The sequence below is a fragment of the Liolophura sinensis genome, chromosome 6 (genome assembly GCF_032854445.1).
Source record: "Liolophura sinensis isolate JHLJ2023 chromosome 6, CUHK_Ljap_v2, whole genome shotgun sequence".
Taxonomy (NCBI): Eukaryota; Metazoa; Mollusca; class Polyplacophora; order Chitonida; family Chitonidae; genus Liolophura; species Liolophura sinensis.
In genome coordinates, this window is record NC_088300.1 from 664793 (window position 1) to 688725 (window position 23933).

General features: G+C 38.6%; 1 protein-coding gene across 1 annotated transcript; it reads right to left on the reverse strand.

The window, feature by feature from the left end:
• Window positions 1–382: 382 nt before the first annotated feature.
• LOC135468311 (exportin-1-like) lies at window positions 383–23365 on the reverse strand. Its single transcript, XM_064746493.1, has 26 exons — window positions 23277–23365; window positions 21110–21274; window positions 18162–18339; window positions 17892–17998; window positions 17283–17398; window positions 16750–16864; window positions 16340–16459; window positions 14955–15009; window positions 13056–13129; window positions 11179–11337; window positions 10308–10505; window positions 9948–10086; window positions 9545–9648; window positions 9109–9186; window positions 8595–8751; window positions 8176–8339; window positions 7807–7941; window positions 7197–7301; window positions 6773–6958; window positions 6419–6541; window positions 5862–5933; window positions 3730–3805; window positions 3254–3481; window positions 2825–2987; window positions 1763–1859; window positions 383–1332 (listed from the first exon to the last, which is right to left on the reverse strand). Exons 2-26 carry the CDS (start codon window positions 21236–21238, stop codon window positions 1186–1188), a joined length of 3225 nt encoding a protein of 1074 aa, XP_064602563.1. The 5' UTR covers window positions 21239–21274; window positions 23277–23365; the 3' UTR covers window positions 383–1185.
• Between the last annotated feature and the right edge of the window lie 568 nt (window positions 23366–23933).

Here is a 23933-nt window from a genome sequence, read left to right on the forward strand (position 1 = left end):
GTTATGGCTGTCAGCATATTCCAGTTAACGTTATGGCTGTCAGCCCATTCCAGTTAACGTTATGGCTGTCAGCATATTCCAGTTAACCTTAACGTTATGGCTGTCAGCCCATTCCAGTTAACGTTATGGCTGTCAGCATATTCCAGTTAACGTTATGGCTGTCAGCATATTCCAGTTAACGTTATGGCTGTCAGCACATTCCAGTCAGGCTATATCGACCTGGCACAATAACAATGATTCAGGACAACAGGTGGTGCACCAAACCTGGTTACCTGACACAAGACCTACATGCATACCTTTAGAGCTTTACATTAGCCCTGTCACTCACAGACCACAGAATATATATCTATATATATATATATATGTATGTATGTATGTACAGCTATGACATCTCCACTGTCATGGTCTCACCACAGTACAACATACCCAGGTAGGGAAAAAAAAACAGTATACATTCTACACAGCTCCACCCTTCCTCACCATGACAAAAAAATAAATAGAATCCAGCCGGAGCAGCATGAAGTAATGATAGAACAAGTCAAGTGATGATCAGGGAATTAGCCATATACTACAGCGAGGGGAAACTGGGCATGAGAATTGAGATGCTCGCTCTAGCCAAGGGACTAATGAAAAGAATGGTTCATTTAAACACCTAGACAACATGCTGTTAACCAAGAAAACCTGTTCAAATTCATGTAACCAATATACTCTATATAAAATATGGTATGTACAGTATTGCAGCCAACATTTTGTACATAGCCTCTATGTGCCACCTGATTGGTATCATGTAAGTCATCACAAGTCCACTCAGCTACTGAGGACTCAATCGTGACATGATGGGTAAGGTTTTGACTTATATTAATGCTTTGTGAGCTGAAAATGGGCCCATTGTACACCTAACACACAGCTGAAAATCTAAGAGAATAGAAAACCATGAAGTACCACAAACACACCACATGCTCCCCCAATACCGATAGCTGGTCTATATACATCATGAAGAAATGACACAAAACTATTTCCAAAAGGTATTTACAATACAAAGACTACAAGTCTTCACTTTCACATGTTTTAGTTCGATTTCGATGTAATACGGTGGTGATATATCAGGTTGTGTCCAGTCAACCTTTACAAAATAACTCCCACTACAGCTCTCTGTCTGTTGAGTTGTCTCCCCTGGTTGGAGTCTCAGTCCTGCATCTCCTCAGGTATCTCATGAGGGCCGAGGATACCAGGAACAGACATTTGGATCTTCCTCTTCTCATCCTGGGCCTGTTTAATCACATTCTCTCTCTCCTCCAGGAACAAGTCACTGTTGTCCTCGCCCGCAAACTCCTACAGCACAACATAACCACACCTCAGTTTGGACTTCAAATCACCTATCTATCACAAAGTGAATGTCTTCAATCTACCTACCTGAAGACATATGATTTTATAAGGTTGAAAATGGACTTAATGGGTGGGCTAAAAAAGCTCTGTATCACGCACAGAGCTGATTACTAGTTTAGGTTCATGTGGGGACAAGCCAAATGCTAATATCAACAAGGCAGTTAAATCAATCAACAAAAATCAGTTAAATTTCGAAAATTACATCAAGTGTAGTGCTTATACAATACAGGCAAAGTTTAAAATGTTTTTACAAGCAGAATGACACCTCTTATACAGGAAGGAGAAATCATGCTTAATATCAGACATTTCTCGCCAGGGTGTCTCCTTATGTAGGATTCGCAACAATAATATACAAGGACGTGCTCAAAACTCATACCCTGATTTGAACCAGGAAGTCCCTCAAATGGTCCTTGAATGCTGGGATGTCTAGATTAAAGCTGAAGAGGCCCTCAATGAAGACCTTGATTTGGGGTCTGAAAGGAAGAATAGAAATAACGTTAATGACTGGATGACATAAATAAACAGAACAGCCTCTGTATGAAGTATTCATCAGTAATCCTGGCAACGAAGGCTGGACCAGGCTGTATGAAGTACACAAGTAATCCTGGCAACGAGGGCTAGGCCAGACTGTATGAAGTTCATCAGTAATCCTGGCAGCGAGGGCTAGGCCAGGCTGTATGAAGTTCATCAGTAATCCTGGCAACGAGGGCTGGGCCAGGCTGTATGAAGTTCATCAGTAATCCTGGCAACGAGGGCTAGGCCAGGCTGTATGAAGTACACGAGTAATCCTGGCAACAAGGGCTGGACCAGGCTGTACAAAGTACATGAGTAATCCTGGCAACGAGGGCAAGGCCAGGCTGTACGAAGTACATGAGTAATCCTGGCAATGAGGGCTACGCCAGGCTGTACTAGGTAAATGAGTAATCCTGGCAACGAGGGCTGGGCCAGGCTGTACGAAGTACACGAGTAATCCTGCCAATGAGGGCTGGGCCAGGCTGTATGAAGTACACAAGTAATCCTGGCAACAAGGGCTGGGCCAAGCTGTATGATGTACATGAGTAATCCTGACAATGAAGGCTAGGCCGGGCAGTTGGTCAAAAGTTCATGTGATATGGTTTAAATTAGGTTTGCAATGACGTCTTCGCCAAACTATTCTGGCGTTTACTGCTCACCAGAAAATTGCAGCGACAACTAAATATGCACGGGCTTCAAACAGATCAAGTTTGCTGCATACACTGTGGCAGCCTATTTTGTACACTATGGCAGCCTATTTTGAAGACCCTGAAAATGATAAATGGTGTAAACATTCTTATGGCACGCCTTCACAAGGTGCTGTCCTTTCCTTTCATGAATGTCCCATACCTGAATGAAACCCCTGCAGTAAGTCTCACACAAAGGCACAAGTTTACATAGGTGGCTGACTGGCTGTGATACGTACTCATTGAGGTGAGGGAAAGCTGCTTTGAGCAGGTTTAACAGAAACTGCTGGATGTAGGGGATGTTCTGGTTGGGTCCGATGTCCTGCCCCAGAGCGACAGTTATCTTCCCAGCCTCTAGTAAACTGAACATGTATGCCAGGATGGTGGCATGCATCGTCAAACCTAAACAAGCAAACAAACAACCAAGTTAGTCAGGAGTCTATGATGTGGCACACTCACAATAAAATGTCATGTTTTTGTCCCTGTAGGAGATAACTGCACAATAATTAATGGTTTACATCAGAACAGTATGCGATGATTTATTTGTGCAAAGTTACAGTAATGAAAATTATAACATGTTAATAATTCAAAATTACAGTTCTTTTCCAAACATTTTGATGTATAATTTCCCAGCATGTTTCTTATTAAACAAAAGAATAGGGTCCAACCTGCAGTGTGTGAGCTGTCCGTGACCACAGAGAAGATATGCTGTAAGATGTCCGTGAAGTAGGTGCTGTAGAAACTCTGGGCAGCCGTCTCCTCATCGGCAATGTTCTGCAGTAACTTGTACAGGATGTCCAGACCAATGTCTGCTACATTCCTCATTGTGTGTTTGAATGCCCAAATAATAGAGTCCAACACCAGCTTAAACTTAGGCGCTGAGATACTGAGTAGAGCTGCAAACAGAATCACGCACGGGTCAACCAGATACGCAGAAAATAAAAACCTTTACTTTCACACGGACATTTCAAAAACACCGACGACAAAAAAGTTTTCTTTTGGCCCTTGTAACAAAATTGTCTTTTTTTTTTCAATGTTAAACGCTTAATACATATTCCCTGCAGTTACAAGATGGAAGTGACAATACTCCCAGACACATCTGTGGGCAGTGTGAAAAGACAGTAAATGTTGGGTGAAATCTTACCATGAAAACAGTTTGAGTTGACCGCTTGCAGTAGCACAAAGAAGTTTGTTCTGTGTTCTGGGAACTCCTCGAAATCCTATGAAAACATAATATCATGTAAAAACAGGATTCATGAAAAAGCAGTTTGCCCCTGGTTAGTCTCTTCTCACACAGTGCTAAGTTTTAACTTATTTGCAACTAATAACCTTTAACAGAAACCAGATAAGCAGAACCACAAACAAGACTAGGAAATGAATATTGAACAATCTGGAAATTTGGTCCTGAACCAAAAAAATTGCGGGGTTTCATTCTACATCTGGTTGACAACTACTTTATTTATCATGTCCAGAGTACATTCAAACACTGCATTGAAGACCTGTGGGAGCTACATCCGGTTGACAACTTACTTTATTTATCATGTCCAGAGTACACTCAAACACTGCATCGAAGACCTGTGGGAGCTACATCCGGTTGACAACTTACTTTATTTATCATGTCCAGAGTACACTCAAACACTGCATCGAAGACCTGTGGGAGCTACATCCAGTTGACAACTTACTTTATTTATCATGTCCAGAGTACATTCAAACACTGCATCGAAGACCTGTGGGAGCTACATCCGGTTGACAACTTACTTTATTTATCATGTCCAGAGTACATTCAAACACTGCATTGAAGACCTGTGGGAGCTACATCCGGTTGACAACTTACTTTATTTATCATGTCCAGAGTACATTCAAACACTGCATTGAAGACCTGTGGGAGCTACATCCGGTTGACAACTTACTTTATTTATCATGTCCAGAGTACATTCAAACACTGCATCGAAGACCTGTGGGAGCTACATCCGGTTGACAACTTACTTTATTTATCATGTCCAGAGTACATTCAAACACTGCATCGAAGACCTGTGGGAGCTACATCCGGTTGACAACTTACTTTATTTATCATGTCCAGAGTACATTCAAACACTGCATCGAAGACCTGTGGGAGCTACATCCGGTTGACAACTTACTTTATTTATCATGTCCAGAGTACATTCAAACACTGCATCGAAGACCTGTGGGAGCTACATCCGGTTGACAACTTACTTTATTTATCATGTCCAGAGTACATTCAAACACTGCATCGAAGACCTGTGGGAGCTACATCCGGTTGACAACTTACTTTATTTATCATGTCCAGAGTACATTCAAACACTGCATCGAAGACCTGTGGGAGCTACATCCGGTTGACAACTTACTTTATTTATCATGTCCAGAGTACATTCAAACACTGCATCGAAGACCTGTGGGAGCTACATCCGGTTGACAACTTACTTTATTTATCATGTCCAGAGTACATTCAAACACTGCATCGAAGACCTGTGGGAGCTACATCCGGTTGACAACTTACTTTATTTATCATGTCCAGAGTACATTCAAACACTGCATTGAAGACCTGTGGGAGCTACATCCGGTTGACAACTTACTTTATTTATCATGTCCAGAGTACATTCAAACACTGCACTGAAGACCTGTGGGAGCTACATCCGGTTGACAACTTACTTTATTTATCATGTCCAGAGTACATTCAAACACTGCACTGAAGACCTGTGGGAGCTACATCCGGTTGACAACTTACTTTATTTATCATGTCCAGAGTACATTCAAACACTGCATCGAAGACCTGTGGGAGCTACATCCGGTTGACAACTTACTTTATTTATCATGTCCAGAGTACATTCAAACACTGCATTGAAGACCTGTGGGAGCTACATCTGGTTGACAACTACTTTATTTATCATGTCCAGAGTACATTCAAACACTGCATTGAAGACCTGTGGGAGCTACATCCGGTTGACAACTTACTTTATTTATCATGTCCAGAGTACATTCAAACACTGCATCGAAGACCTGTGGGAGCTACATCTGGTTGACAACTTACTTTATTTATCATGTCCAGAGTACATTCAAACACTGCATTGAAGACCTGTGGGAGCTACATCCGGTTGACAACTTACTTTATTTATCATGTCCAGAGTACATTCAAACACTGCATTGAAGACCTGTGGGAGCTACATCTGGTTGACAACTACTTTATTTATCATGTCCAGAGTACATTCAAACACTGCATCGAAGACCTGTGGGAGCTACATCCGGTTGACAACTTACTTTATTTATCATGTCCAGAGTACATTCAAACACTGCATCGAAGATCTGTGGGATATCCTTCAACACATGGCTCTGAAACAGGTCAGTAAAGATTAGACTCGCATTCACAGCTTAGGCAGCAGGCAACCGAAATGAAACCGCCATGGAATGAATAGTTTATTTATTTATTTGACTGGTGTTTTACGCCGTATTCAAGAATATTTTACTTATGGTCAGTGGCCAGCATTATGGTGTGAGAAAACCGGGCAGTGCCCAGGGGAAGCCCACGACAATTCGCAGGTTGCTGGCAGACCTGGAATAAATAATAAAATATCAAACACTGCTATTAAATCAAAAGTAACACAAGAATACAACAAGCATGTGAAATGAGAATTACAATACTCTCCAGGAAAGACCAGATCCAGAAATTTTGCCCTGAATTTCACTATCTGACCCTCAACAATAAATGAATGTGACAAATCTGAAGTTCCAATAACTTCATACTTTGGCTAAGCCACAAAACAAACTGCAAATTAACTAGAAGTGAATGGTTATCTCTGAAACCTGCTTCAGCTTACCTCCAGCTTGTTGACTATTGTAGCCATGGTACTGAGAACTTCTGGTTCTCTTGCTGCTGGCACATTTCTCTGGTAATCTCTCAACACTGCATCCAGTAAAGGTGGGATGAAGTTCTCTGCCACCTGAAAGTGAAAAGTCCACATCAGTCCGGAGTGCTGTTCAGAAAGCTGAGGAGATGATCCATTCTACCTGTTGTCTCACCATCTAACATGCAGCAAGAAGAATGACATCCCTATTTATTACGCTGTACTAGAAACAGATTTCAATATTTTGCAGCAAAAAGAATTTGAACAATTCCAATTCTTAATGTATATAGTCCGAGGTGTTACAGTTGATGGACCTTGTTAACTTACCATGACCATATCATTGGAGCGGCTCACCCAGGTTGAGATGAGTTTGAGGGTTTCCTTCTTGACAGTCCTCATGCTACGGATCAGAGGCTGTTTGGTGACGCTCTCCCCGTTAGTAGCGATGGCGCTGCTGATATTTTCACTCATCACCTTGTACACATTCAGCATGTCCAGGTACACACGACCAAGCTACAACACAGCACCGCAGCCACTTATACGGCAGGTATGACAATGCAGTAATCTTATACAGATAGCCTTATATTTTAAATCTTCAAGAATTTCCTCACTTGATAATAAAGATTTTATGGTATATTCAAGTTTGCATTATCTTGACATTAACAGAAAACGGGTGGCAAAACCACAAAAATAAATCATTCCACAGTCTGCAGAGAGAGACTGTAGCACAATGCTGGCATGTCTGACTCACCTGTACCACATAGGGATGGCCTAGAGCTTTACAAGCTCGTACATTTGTTTTCAAAATATTGCCCAACTGCTTTACAGCATCAGGGTCCTTCAGCACTTCAAAATTCTGAAAATGGCAAGAAAATAGTATCAGCTCATTTCCCATGGTTTATAGTGCAATAGTGAATCATCACTGTAAAAGAACAAAAAAAACAACAACAAACAATGAGATACATCAATGTTTGTTATTAAATTCCTTCACAAGCACTCATTTGCCCAACTTCACACTTGACAGGTGTTTTGTTAAAGACACATGCAAGCGCACGGCCATTTAGTGAAGGACTTAGTGAAAAATGAGTCATAAAGCCGCCACAAGTCTCTACCAAGTACTGCCTTAAGCGCGTTTAGGATTGTACACAAAACCTGTATTTCCCATATCTCCAAAGGCATTTTAAGTGAAAGTAAAACAGTTTCTGATAAATCTTTCAGTGGGCTCGAGACTAGTTGAGCTAAAAACATTCCAAATTTGCTGAATGGTGTGCTTCTCTCTAAGGTTCCTTCGTAACTTTGAAAGTTTAAGCAATAAACTTACCACATATAAATATCTGGACAAATGTTAGTATTTTGCTTACGTGAGTGGCTCGGTTAATGATTCCATCCCAGACTTGGTTAGGTAACATCATATACTTCTCCACCAAATGTTCCTGAGCCATGGAATCTGTCTGAGCACTGATCATAAAGCCCACCGCCTCATAAAATGTGTGCACCTTCAAACAAATAACAGAAGAATGTGTCAAGGACTGATGTCCAAAGCATCAAAAAATGTTCTAAATTGTCCTTTATCTCTCAAATAAGACTTACACAAATTAATAAATCATCAGCTGGTACACAAAATAATTTGTTTGTCTTCATACATATTACCTTCAAGGAAGATACAAGATAAGGATAAATGATAACTTTACTGAGGTAAAACGTATCTATTGCAGACTAGTTTTTTGTACCTGTTGAGGCTGGAGGTCACATATGATTGTGTTGATGCCATTGAGGATTTCCTCTATGAACGGCATGACTTCTCCCACCTGCACTTGTACAAAGTGACGTCGACATTTCTGAGCAATTTTAATAAATGTGTCACACGCCATGTCCTGAACACCATCATGGGTTTCTGTGAATCAGACAAGTGTATACAGAGTGACAAACGCCAAGCTCTTCACAGTGCAAACCTTCGTAAATACAGCTAAGATTACTGTACTGAAAGGTATTCTTTACATTTGTCTTTTTTTTTTCAATTTTCACATACACGAAATCAGTTTAAATTAATTATACATATAATTACTTCACGTTTTAATAAAATATTCAGTATGGCCAACAAAACTATAAGTAACATATTTTTCATACAAAAGGATCAAAAGTAACTTACCGTGCATAAATTCAAACAGTTTGTTTACAACGGTCTTGAGGAACTTCCAGTGAGCCCGCAGAAACCTGGGATATTGTCCCACAACATACATAATGTTAGAAGCTATAATAGCCTTGTTGTCCTTGCCTCTCTTCTGTTCACACAGGCCAAGCAAGTCCTGCCAGCAGAAAATTCAAACTGAACCAATGGTGTAGGCCCATTGAGATCATCCAGTGACACAGGTTAGCGGTGTGATTGATGATCTACACACAACTGTTACCCAACAAAATATCCAAGGATTACTCAATGAAAACTAATTTCATTGGGTTTCTTGACAGAGCACAAACGTTCTGTTCTTGCAGAGTGCATCAACAACTACTACAACAAGATATGGCAGTGTGAAAAAAAAATTAATGCTTGCTTAACTTTTTTTTCATTCAGTGGGAATCACTTTCACAAAAGATTTTTTCAGTGTGTTTTTCATCACTTTTCAAAACTATGGTAGTCATAATAGAAACACAAACTTCAAACTTACCTTTATGACTGTCACCAGAAATCGCTTTTCATCATCCTCATGCATTGCACCACTTATTGACCCTATAGCCCAGCATAACTGTCAGAGAGACAACATATACTACATAGTGACAAACTTCATAGATCTTAAGGGGAGCAAATAAAACTGTGCTTCAACTAAAATCTGACTTTGGGCGCTCAAGATTTCTTCCACCCATAAACTTAACTGCAGAAGTGATAAATTTCTGAGCAAAGCATTAAACACCAATCTAAAAAATAAATTAACACATAAACGACTTGAAATCTGTAAACTCAACTTTTACCACACACCAGCTGGCGTGAATGTCGCCATTCTTAAGAGACAATATAGGTCTAGAAATAGGGATACCACAAATCTGAATACCAGAAACGGAGATTTTGCGTGAATGTTTGTGCAAGCAGGCTGTGGTCATACATACCGTGTTGAGATTTTTCCAGGACCACTCTGAACCGTTTACTTGGTTGTGTAACTTCTCTGTCATAATAGCCTCCGTGTCAGCATAGTCCAAATGAGTTAAATACACTGTTAACAAATAACATGCAGCTGCATCAGCAAACCCATATATATTTAATGTTCTCTATCTGTCTTTTTGAAAGTTTCTTCTTCACACGTCTACATGCCACATCGTTAATAGACTCAAATGAGCTTAACCATCATAACAAAAATTTCACTTGTATGACAACAGCCACCATTATGGTGGAAGGAAACCAGGAAGAGTCTTGGCAAACCCTTGACCATCCCATAAGTTGTTGGTTGACCTTCCCACATCCCGTGATTTGATGATAAAATTAAATTCTCATTATGTGTCAGACACGACTTACCCAATGTTTCCCTCATACTCTTATACAAATTGATGGAGTCTGTGTCCTTCATGAATTCCCGCACCACTTCTCCTTGCTCATTTTCCACAACCAATACCTCCTCTGGTTTGGCCATCCGTGAGATCATTACTCGTCTTACCTGCCAGGTTAGAAAGAGATGCAACTTTAGCACAAAGTATTCCAGGGAAAAGTTTAAACCGTACTTCATACTTTCTTTACACTTCGCATTTAATAAGACGCCGTAGGAATCCTCTATAAATGGTACTGGTTTGCCATCTAATCAACCACATTTTGCGAAAACATGAAAAGAACTGTGCTGATTTTCTGTATTTTGCACTTCTCAACCGTAGATCCACTTACCTTGGTAAGCTGAGGATTGTAAAGCTGGCGTCGAATGGGCATCTCTCCATGCTGTTTGCCCAGTATTAATGGTGAAGGGGCCATGGGAAAAGGACTCTCTCTGTACAAATCAGCTGCCAACGTATTCCAGTACTCCAGACAAATTTTGAAAATCTCCACTTCTTCTACTTCTGAGATGAGGATGAGGTAATGTAGGGCCTGGTGAGAAGAAAACCATGTTATTTTAAGGTATACTTTTCTAAATATCTTTTAGACCATTGCCAACATATTCAGTGCAGCACAAATTACATGATCATCTTGTGCATTTATTTCCTTTGGATCCATCTTCAGTTTTATTTTCTTGTCCAAGCAAGTGATATATGGTGTCCACCTGGCCATAAAACTTCCTTTCCTGTAGGCAGAAGCCCTGTGGCAAGGTTGGTTTGCTCAAATCTTGCTTCATGAAGCAGTGGTAATTTAGGAAACACAGACAGAAGATGCATGTCACCATAGTAAATGTACTCAGTGTAACTTTGCAAAAGCCTTGTAAAACAAATCCTAGGACTCCAACTCACTGTAGTTTGACTTGACATATCCCATGTTATTCTATTCATCCTACTGTTTTACGCTGTACTCGAAAATATTTCACCGATTTGAAAGCGAGAGGGGGTCCTGTTTATAATATCACAGGCTGTAATGTACATGTAAGTGTGACCTCACAACATAAACATTTACTCAAATACTGGATAGCCAGACTGGGAATCTGCATCACGCCTATTCGGATTTCACAACAGTCCAAACTATGCCAGAGGACTGAAGTATTGTTTCTAGTTTGTTTCCTTCGTCGGGAAGTGACTAATGTTGTAGGAGAGATAACTGCATGTGTCCTCACCTCCATCAGCGTAGGGTGTAAGTCCTGTTTCCTCTCTATCAGCTGAGCATGCTCTTTCAAGTAGGTGCATAAAAACAGGCTCAAATTCTGGATAAAGTTTTGTTCATCATCGCTTCCCCTCTGGTAAGCCTCTCGGATATTTGTCTCCAATGGCAACATCTGAAATGAAAGGAGAACCAATTAGAGCCTTCCACCAATGCGGACATAAAAACCTTCCAGCTGTGGGCAAAAGAACTTATGAAACAGAAGTCAACACCTCGTCTGGAATACCAATGCAGAGATATGAAACCTTCCAGATATGGGCAAAAGAACTTATGAAACAGAAGTCAACACCTCATCTGGAATACCAATGCAGAGATATGAAACCTTCTAGATGTGGACAAAAGAACTTGTGAAACAGAAGTCAACACCTCGTCTGGAATACCAATGCAGAGATATGAAACCTTCCAGATGTGGACAAAACAACTTGTGAAACAGAAATCAACACCTCTTCTGGAATACCAATGCAGAGATATGAAACCTTCCAGATGTGGACAAAACAACTTGTGAAACAGAAGTCAACACCTCATCTGGAATACCAATGCAGAGATAGGAAACCTTCCAGATGTGAGCAAAAGAACTTATGAAATAGAGGTCAACACCTCGTCTGGAATACCAATGCAGAGATATGAAACCTTCCAAATGTGGGCATAATAACTTATGAAACAAAAGTCAACTCCTCGTCTGGAATTTATTTATATAATTGCTGACCCAAGGATATTGAACTATCAACAAATTCAAATCGTAAACAACAAGAAAAAAAATTTAGTTATATTTAAGGATGATATGCAGACTTATCGGTTGCATCCTCACAGTTAACAGATGCAGATCCCCAAGTCATTATCAACAATGGTGGAACTGTTTACCTGTTTCAGTTGACATCTCATGCAGTCCAGGCTTACTTTCATCAAATGACATGACAGATTTTCCCTGTTTCAGTTACAATTGTCTGAGACAGCTCATGCAGTCCAGGCTTACTTTCATCAAATGACATGACAGACTTTCCCTGTTTCAGTTACAATTGTCTGAGACAGCTCATGCAGTCCAGGCTTACTTTCATCAAATGACATGACAGACTTTCCCTGTTTCAGTTACAATTGTCTGAGACAGCTCATGCAGTCCAGGCTTACTTTCATCAAATGACATGATAGACTTTCCCTGTTTCAGTTACAATTGTCTGAGACAGCTGATGCAGTCCAGGCTTACTTTCATCAAATGACATGACAGACTTTCCCTGTTTCAGTTACAATTGTCTGAGACAGCTCATGCAGTCCAGGCTTACTTTCATCAAATGACATGAAAGACTTTCCCTGTTTTAGTTGCAACTGTCAGAGACATCTCATGCAGTCCAGACTTACTTTCATCAAATGACATGACAGACTTTCCCAGTTTTAGTTACAATTGTCTGAGACATCTCGTGCAGTCCAGGCTTACTTTCATCAAATGACATGACAGACTTTCCCTGTTTCAGTTACAATTGTCTGAGACAGCTCATGCAGTCCAGGCTTACTTTCATCAAATGACATGACAGACTTTACCTGTTTCAGTTACAATTGTCTGAGACAGCTCATGCAGTCCAGGCTTACTTTCATCAAATGACATGAAAGACTTTCCCTGTTTTAGTTACATCTGTCCAGGACATCTCATGCAGTCCAGACTTACTTTCATCAAATGACATGACAGACTTTACCTGTTTTAGTTACGGCTGCCAGAGACATCTCATGCAGTCCAGGCTTACTTTCATCAAATGACATGACAGACTATAACTTTGTTCAGGTGTGTCACTGTGAGAATGAACATTTGCAGCAGACTTATTTTTATCAAATTGTGTGACTTACCTGTTTCAACTGTGTCATTGTCAGAGTGAACAGCTGGATAAACTGTTCATCATACTGTAATACTTGAACACCAGCTGTCGAAACAGAAAGTGCAAACTAATATAGGCCCATGTTACTGTAAGCAATTCCACTTGTACTAGGTAGATTCTAGTTAAAAATTACAATGTTATAATTTGGCGTCCATTGATCGTAAGATTATCCCCGATTACTTTTTCAATATTTTGAAGAAATATCAATAAAATGCTAACATTAATTTCTAAAAATTGATACACTTCTAGAATTCTCTAGAGTCAGGTTATCTGTAAAGTGTTTCCTAAAAAAGAAATAAACACCAAACTGATCAGTTCTGGTGGAAAAGAAGCCACAATTATTCACACATGTAATTACATGTTTCTAAAACAGATACAGAGCTGCATCTATTATAAATGCTGAATATACCAAACAAATTAACACATTTCTTTCAAACATTCTTTAAATAGCCCACGTCAAAAGTGAAAACTTGATGCAACAACAACCTAAACAGCTGTTATTCCAAACATCAATTACTTCCGAAGTGAGAGGCCAGACAGACCAGATGTATTACAACGTAAACTATAAAGCCACATCCAACACACTACATGCTACTGAAGACTTCATGAAAACATTACTCAGGCCCGTATGCATGCTTGAAACATTGCATTACTTTTGACCAAGACACTCGGCACCGAATGCTCTACGTTCATTTCCAATATATCTATATTGTACCATACTTCACATATCTTTCGATTACTGCTTTTACAAGCTACATTCTATTTCTTTTCATTCTATTAGACTCTATTAAAATACTCAGTATTGTGAGAGGTCATTCAGTGGAACTGTAATAACAGAAAGCTTTTAATATGAACCTCTGTTCTTGTGACAACAACATCAGTTATCCCCCGGAATAAGCGTAAACCAGGACCGGGTGGTTTACTGATGCAGACTTGTGTACATGTATCGGTCTGCAGGAAATTTGTACAAGTAACTAACAACAGCTGTTAGCAGCACTGCGTTAAAGGAGCAGACCAACGTTAGAAAATAAAGTATGCATCACCTAAAAAGCCACAGGCACAATCCAAACAGTTTTCATGATTTTTTCTCTTACAGTGAACAAAATGCAAAATAACATTGGGACTCTACAGTGGACTTCAGGCCACATTGTACAGGACGAACAATAGTGGCAGATTAAGGATTCTTTTTATTAAACACGCTCTAGCTGTTATATTTTCACATTAAATACAGATATATACATTTAGATGTGGTATTACAAATACTGAATCTGCACAAAGCCGCCTTCCAGATAATTCCCACATTATGTGAAAGTGGTCTGTTCCTATAAATGACGAATTCATGACTGACTGATCTGATAAATGGTCAGTGGCAAATGTTCCCAAAATATATGTGAAATACAATGAACACTTGCCCCAAGTATAAATCAGAAAAGGATTGACTATTACCATTTAGGCATTTCTACATGCCCCTTTGCTTCACATCCGGTTTAGTAAATTTGAACTTTCTTAATGATAGTATCATCACAGTGGAATGTAATGTAAAAACAAGTGCTATAAAACCTCCCCCAACCACATGGAAACATCTAGCAACACACACAGCGCTTGTTCAACACTTCAGACATTTTCATACAAAATTCCCTTATATGCAGTTTTAGAAAGTCGAACGCATCCATGTAGAAGTTACAATCAGTTTAATTACAGAACTGACAACAGAAAGAACAGCATGCTAATGTATAACATGGAGGAAAAAAAAACAGAGAAGCAAAACCTAATAATGTAACAGGCTGAGAGTTAGTAAAACAACCCACATAAAACAGAAAAGAACAAAAGCTAGACTACAAATCCCAGCTAAGTTCCATGCAATACCAACCTATTTCTGTCAAACACTTGAGAGTAACATTTCTGAACATGGGTACATTTAAGAACTGAAAAAAGGAAACAAAACATACTGGAGTTCAAGTCTCTTGTCTCAACAAGTAGAATACCTTACCACAAAATCCCTTCCTCATACTTACTTAGTCATGACAAACAGTTCAAGTTGAAATCTAGTTAATTCTTTATCACAAAACAAAATTCCATGAGTAGAAACAACCATACCACAAAGGCAAAGATATTAACAAAGGAAATGAATGCTAGAACATCAAATTTGTCAGTTTTACATGTGTTTTACAAACGAAAACATGTCTTCTGTATTGTAAAATATATATTAAAAAAAAAAATTGGAGATACACTGAACATCAATCTATATGTACATGAGGAAAAGATGTGGTAATTCATTCACATACTGTAAAAATGGCACTTGATGGTTTTCAATTTGCCAATGTATCTGTTAAGAAAAACCACCATCTTTATTAACAAGTCAAAGGCATGACAAAATAAGTACCATTCAAGGCACTTAATTGTTCTTGTTTTTTAGTAGAAGAAAGTTTAACTGCAATCAAAACTGTGCAACACATGTAAATATTGAACATAATATTAAGTGCTTTGAATGCCTACTTTAAATAAAGGAAATACAGCAGTTTTGGGGGGAGAGGTGGAGGGGCTCATGTTAATTAGTAAAACTTTACCTTTGCACAGAAGTTCACATTAATTTAGTTTAAATGGAATCATGATGGTTAAATCTTCAGCCAGTATTTTGGATACAGCTCATGTAATGCAAAATTTTGCTTCAAAATCATAGCAATGACACATACATGTAAACACGTTCATTTGGTATCATGCAAATCTCACTCTAAAGCTATGATTTTGCCGTACATGACTTTCACCCCCAAAACTCAATATATCCTGACATGACGTCATGACAAAAAATATGAGCGTTGCTCCAAAGAATTTTTTTTTGTCTGGAACAACCTTAAGCCCATGACACACAAAGGCACTTCAGTAGTGAGCTTTTATAATTATAGAGGTTAGCTTAGTCTGTTGAATACATGTTTATTAGTCAGTGTATTTAAACGCTAGTTGGCTGTTCCTGTAATGATACTGATAGGATTATTACGTCATGCCACAGGGACAGAGCTTATAAACAGATGATCAATATATAACATTTTCAGATGCTAATCATTCAAGTCCAAAAATAAAAAAAAAATGTCAAATTCTCCTGCAATTTCAGCAAACTGCTAAGGCTCAAATGAAACACTGACGTAACCATGTACTAAGTGTATCACAGGCTGTAGAACTTGCACTTAAATCAAACATGAAGTTGTGACTATAAATTATTCCAAGAAACAAAAAATAACAATTCACATTCAAACCTACCTTGTATATTAATGTAGTGATGAGCTTGGTTTCAAAGATATATCCCAGCGGTATCCAATTTAAGAATCGAAGCAAAGTCTCTAGCGTTGACCCCACAAGTGGTGCATTCTGCGAGTTGTCCTGAGAAGGCAAAAACAACCCAAATGGTAAAGCATGTTGACCTTCCAGCATGCTTATAACTAAAAATAACAACACTTGAAGAACTAATACAATAGATTTAATCAAATTCCACACTTGGTACACTAAGCATAAAGCAATGGACAGCTGGCAAAGAGTTAAATTTGAAGACGGCACGCTGATGATATACTGATAAACACTTTGATCAGCCTTAAGTAATACTGAGTTCGGACGTATCAACCTGCTCCACCTCACACCCACAACTGCTAATTCCACTTTATCCCTTGACTCACCATAACAAACTGGCAGAGCTGGAATATTGATGAGAATTCACTGCACATGCTGTCCTTTAAGTGTTTGGCCTTTGCCTGTGTCATTTGTCCACTTGAAAAATCAAAAACTTCTTCACTGTGAGGGAAAATATGAATCCAAAAAATATTAACATACTGGCGCAAATTGCATACGAAAAACTGTTCACCATTTACAATGTATACAGGTTTCTTTCTAGCCACTTTCTCATTGTGGTAACCTATCAGCAATTGATGTGAACAAAACAGTACTTCTCAGGCCCTGAACCTATATTCTCAAACATGTTCCACTACAAAAATAGTCTTAAAACCTTTCCACTCTTTGAACTTTCCTGTTATTAGAAACCAGCCTGAAGTCAATCACTTCTACTTCAACTTACATTGCTATATCCTCAACTTCTGATATTCTTCCTTTTCCCCTACACATACCATGTACTTTTAACTTGACAGCTCTGTGTATACTCTCATTACTTGAGAAACATCCATTCTGTCTATGGACATGAACAGAGTTATCTCACCTTAGGAGTTTCATAATGGTCATGTTATTCTGGCACAGAGACTCATTTGTCTTGCTTGCCCCCACAATGTCACTGATAAATGTGGGCCAGTTTCTGGGCCACTCATACTTTAGGATCTGTCAATATAACATAAACACCAAATCAATGCACCGTGTATTCCTTATAAAAGCTATTCAGATAAATAGACAAAAGGACTCAATAATGAATTACACAAATTCGTCAACAAGTTACGCTTATTCACATTAAAACAGAGCAAACGTGATTGTAAAAATGAAAAGAATGAATGAGTGGAGCTGAACATCATATTTATTTATTTGACTGGTGTTGCTGTGCTCAAAAATATTTCACTTATACAACGGTGGCCAGCAATATGGTGAGAGGAAACCCATAACCATCCGCAGGTTGCTGGCAGATTCTCTCACTTGCAGTCAGGGAGGAAGCCAGTATGAGCTGGACTTAAAGTCACAGAGACAGCATTTGTGAGAGGCTCCTGGAACTCTATATAAGTGTTTTCATAACAGTGTTGGCAACATTAACAGAACATAAAATAAATTTTCAGTTCACCCTTAATCCCCACAAGAACATGGAAATGCATAGGAAAGTCCTCACCTGCACCAGTATCATATTCAGTTTACCAAGGTAAACTTTTTCTCTTTCCAAGAGATTGGGATCTGAAGATGTTTTGATTATCAGTCCCACAATATACTTCTTGATTCCTGTCCGAAAAAGACAAAACAAGAATGTCTCAAAATCAATAAAACTGAACACAAAGATTTACAAAGGCATGGGAATGGATTCTACATATTGTTATCCAAAGACACTTTCTTTATACAATGGCTGATAAAAGTTTCTTCAATTCATCTGGCAAAGAATCTTTACCTTCACACTGTGGTCTTGGTAATACTTTCCACCTGGTTTTTATGACATTTTCTAATATCTGTAGGGCATAGTACTTTGTCTGTTGGTTACTTGAATATTCTAAGATAGTGTCCACTCGCGTCCAGGCATCAGGATGTTCCTTCAAGTTGGTGAGAACTTCCTGGGCCATCCTCTGTTGCTGTAAAGTATACAGTAGAGAGTGTGAATACATGCATCTGTAAAGGTCTGTGTCATACAAGAGGCCAACCTATCAACATCCACAAAATCTATCACTGAAATGATCCACTAGCCTTCGTGATAATACTTCACTTATACAGTATGACGGCAGCCAGCATTATGGTGGGTGGAAACTCACGACCATCTGCAGGTTGCTGGCAGACCTTCCCACGTACGACCGGAGAGGAAGCTTGCATGAACTGCACACGAGCTCACAATGACCGCATTGGTGGGAGGCTCCTGGGTCACTGCGCCGTGCTGGCGAGCTAACCCCCTCGGCTGCGGAGGCTCAATTGTTTACTTATATGATTGGTGTTTAAGGCCGCCCTGAAAGTTTTATAACTGATCCTGTTTATGGAGGAAACGGGGCACTGCTTGTGCGTCATTTATAGTCAAGCACTAGGGAGCTTTCAAGGTAAGCCGTTAGTCCTCCCTAAATACAGCACTTTTGCCACTCTAAAAACCTGACTTTCTGATATATATGTCTATGTACAATATCCGGTATTATGTATTTAGAAATTATTTCATGTTGTTGACATGCAAAACTTGCATGTTTTCTCAGCACAAAAGACAATTCTGGCAGACTCATACATTTCAGTACCTCAAAATTTACACTGTAAATGAAATTGGCAAGGTACATAATACATACATTGCTACAGGGTTCATACAAAAATATGAAAATGAAATTCAAGGAGTATTTCATGTTGTTGACATGAAAAACTTGCATGTTTTCTCAGCACAAAAGACAATTCTGGCAGACTCATACATTTCAGTACCTCAAAATTTACACTGACTGTAAATGTAACTGGCAAGGTACAAGACACATATTGCTACAGATTCATACAGATATATGAAAATGAAATTCAAGGAGTATTTCATGTTGCTGACATGAAAAACTTGCATGTTTTCTCAGCACAAAAGACAATTCTGGCAGACTCATACATTTCAGTACCTCAAAATTTACACTGACTGTAAATGTAATTGGCAAGGTACAAGACACATATTGCTACAGGGTTCATACAGATATATGAAAATGAAATTCAAGGAGTATTTCATGTTGTTGACATGAAAAACTTGCATGTTTTCTCAGCACAAAAGACAATTCTGGCAGATTCATACATTTCAGTACTTTGAAATTTACACTGACTGTAAATGTAATTGGCAAGGTACAAGACACACATGCTGCTACAGGGTTCATACAGGTATATGAAAATAAAATTCAAGGAGTTTTCCAGGAGTTTTTTGTCATTTTCAAGGCTAGTTTAAACATACCATGGTTCAAATTACAGACTATATTTTAAGTCTGAATTATAGAGGCTTTAATTTACATGTATGCTTGCTTTTGCAAGAAATATCTGCCCCTCACCTATGTAATGTGACACTTTCTTTGACCCGGCCTTGGCTCAGTCAAATAATGAACACCATATATCATTATGCACGGCTTCCACTGGGTCAGTATTTTTTTTAGCCAGTCACTTTAGCCACTCATCAGATTTTGTAGTAAATATTATTTTTCTTTAGCCATACTTCCTAAGCGGCCATGACTCTTCTAGGTCTCCTTCTGTAATTCGTTTTTACCTGCCTTGGTGTAGCTGCTAGAATCAGATTGGTCTCTTCCGGCTATATCAGGAGTTTATCAAATGTTACATTTAGAACAATTGCCCTCAAAATAATGAACCAATGCTTGGCAGCATGTTTTTGTTTTTTGAAAAAAAAAAATCAATCCTTCTTTCAACCTATCTGTAGGATCCTAGTAAAATGTAATTTCCTCTATCAGAAGAAAGTGTTACGAAATTGATTCCTACATTCAGTTTATTTAAATGCAACATTATGATCAGTACATTGGTGTAGCACAGTCTGACAGGAGAAAATGAGAAGGCACACACATTTATGTAACAGCACATATTCTGAAACATTCAATTTACTTCGTATCCAAAAAAATAGTTTATTAAGTGAAAAACTTTAAATTTTTCATGGGAGGTGAATTCATTTACAGGTGTTACTCTACCTTGATTTATTTCCCTTGATAATTTTTTTTTTTTTTTTTTTACAATTGGCAATGTAAGGCATTCCCCAAAAATGCCATGATTCTCATTCGTTATTTAACAAAAATGATTTCAAGCGTTATTTAATGTAAGTCAACTTGCAACAATGCTGAGCCCCCTTTGTAGATTTCTGTCAAGTAATCGCCATACAAGTGTGTTGTTGTTGATTCACCAAAATGAGGCCCTGAAAGTCCTTGGATAAATTGAGTTATACAATAACTAGGCTATTGTGAAATGTTTTGTATTTCATAGAGGTGTATTGTACAAGGACATACTGTGTTGAAAATCCGTACTGGACGAGACCCGTAAACCTCGGCCAAACTGGTCACTGCTAAACAAAGACGAAGATGCACAAAGTGCTGGCTAAATTGGTCACTGCTAAACAAAGACGAAGAGGCACAAAGTGCTGGCTAAATTTCCAATTATTTAATGGGCATTTGTCATTCTATCAGTGATGGCATGAGGCATATACATGTATATTACTGGTCCAGTGGAACACAAATATGACCAGTAAAAATACATAGTTATTTGATCCGATGTCCAGATCCCTGAAGCAGTTTGTACAATGTGTGAAAAACAGGTGATATGAGACAGGTATTTGGAAAGATGAAACAAACAAAAGGACATGACGGCATGCAGTCCACTGACGAATGATCATTCCATTAACTTTCTGTCTGATATACTTACCTGTGGCCCTTCTCCATTGTACATGCATGTTACAATGTTGTCCAGTAAGTTGATGTCGAGCTTCTGGTTGAAGTCCAGGAGCTTGGCAGCCTCTTCTGGGTATGAGGAGTTCATTACCACAGGCGGCATCTATACGATTTCCCCTTAAACCATTGAAGAAAAAGCCTTAAACAAAAATGATCACAAAATCAGAGATTTTCTACAACAACTCCTACTGTACATACCAATATTCGCATTAAAAAGCAACATTAACTGAGCCACATTAAAATATCCCTTTTGTCTTAACACTGCCTGCTAGAATGCATAAACTAATACTGACTGTTATATTAGAATTTAGTTAACAAGCTGGGTCTGTTTAAGTCCCATGGTTTTCTCTTGAAAACAATCCAGAATTTTTTTTAAATACATCACATATCTAACAGTCTACCTTCCAAATATTTATGTTGACACCATAAAATAAATAATTGCATAAACAAAAATACTGGGTCAGCACAAGAGGTACCCTGGTCCAAGCTTTGGCTTATGTTTAGAAAGAGTGACATCTCCACAAATTTCACTACCGCCCCATAACACCTACACTATGTTTCATAAATATACGCACAAAATGGGATTTAACGTTTGCATAGCGGGTACCTCACACACCTGCCAACACTACCAGTGGTTCAAATCCACCTGTTAAGGCCAATGGAATATCAGTAAATCAGATTTGAACCACCCGTTAAGGGCTTGTGGGACATCAATAAAAGCCATTAAGATTTGAACCATGTGTAAAGCGGTAGCAGAGCGGGATATTAGTAAAAGCCAATAGACTTTGAATCATTGGTTATGAGCTACTGGAATATCAGCAAAAGCCATTATGATATGAATCATCGGTTCTACAGTTAAATAGTAAAATAATATCACCAAAATAAAATTATTTATTAAACTTTTATTCATTTCTGTTTAGTTACCTTAAAAGCTGAACATTTAGAATTATTAGCTACAGATATTTCATGATTCCTTTAAATTGCTACTGGCCAATATGATTTACAGTCCAAATACCCACAGTATATAATGTGCATTCTAGCAGCCTGGGGATAAATGTGTGTCTGCAATTATAACAATTATTAAAATGCATGTATTTAAATATTTTCACTTTGCCAGTATCTCAGATGATCAGCTGTCATCAACTCTGCAGCCATATATTTATTTCTGGCTATGTCAAACACCACATGGTCAAATAGAAGGGCTTCAAATATGCTCAGTTTCTCTCTTTAAAATATTTTCTATGACAAAATCTTTCATGAAGTTAATATTTAGGTAACGGTTAAGTACACAGCCAATAATGTGCTCACATATAAGATATATATATATATATATATATACTAGTTTCAGGCAGTTAGGCAGGGGGTGTTTTGACCTGATATCGCCTGTAAGTCTGTGGTGATGTGACTTGGGACTTGGATAGTTTCATCAGTATCTAACTCTACTTAACACCTCACTCTGTTCAACACTTTTACCATGAAGTACACAAATCACTTGTAGCATTGTACGAAGGACACGTTAAACTGGCGATAGTAAGATTAAAATCAATACAATCGGAGATTCACTACAGGTATAGTTGGAAAATGTTGCAATTATTTCCGTGAGTAACCAGAACACGGTTGGATTTTACTAGTATTAAACCGGTTTATGAAAACCAATCGATGCGCATATTGTATTCACCCATGTGACCAAAAGCAAAACAGTATTCTTTTTTATTAATCGAATGATCACTGTCTCTCATTCAGAACAAATTCCACATAGAAAAATCGCTCTTCTGCTCAATTAACAATATTCACACATTTCTGAGTCTTTAAAATGCACGTTCATGAAATTAAGTGGAATACACTGTTTACTATGTAGCACCACTATGAGGGTAAGACTCATAAACATAGTGGTGGGTCAGTGGAAATTTCCATCACACACAAGACGACTGACGCGCGCTTTCTCTTGTATGAACGTTATCGTACACCTATGCCTGCTTCGATACCACTAAGCCTATCAGAGCCACTTCCGTTGTTTACAATTCTCAAAATGGCGGCCCCCATGAAAACATACGTACTGCGTTACAGAAAGGCTTAGAACACACTTAAAAGCCCAAAAGTGAAGTTTAAACCATCAAAAATACACTAGAACGATACTTTACCTTGTGTTCAGTCAACTCGCTGTTTTCTGTCCCAACCCATAAGAAAACTAACGTTCTTTCCAACCGGTTGGAACTGGAACATGTTCGCCATAGTCGTTTATTTTCGGTATTTTCCGTAATGTTGTTATTTGAGAATTATTTTTTCTTATGAACTGATATTTTTGGGATGAACTTTAAATTTAAGAAATTCGTTTATTTATGCAACAAAGGGGGGAAAAAAGAATGAACTTAGATAGCTACTTAGTAGTCGGGAATGACTTGTTCTGCGGAATGATACCACAAATGGGTTAAATGTCGCATCAATGGACTTTCAAGGTTGATAAGCACAGAGACAAACCATGTTCGACCTTTTAGTCTATTGTGGTGGGTTGAACCCATCTAAAACGGATGATAGTGGGCGCACTTGATTTAAGTAGACTAAAAATTACACATATATAACGTGACGCCACTATTACAAAAGATGTACATTCCCAAGAGGCATTTTCTAGGGCTTCAGCAACAACTGTAAAACTTGCGCCACGTAAAGTAGACCGCATAGTTTCGCATCTTATAAACCCACAGTTAAAACAGTGTGTGATGAAGTAGTACTACATGGTCATATACTGCACCTAACTCTTGTGTCTGGGTGTTTTTCTGCAGTGGCATGTGGAATTCTGT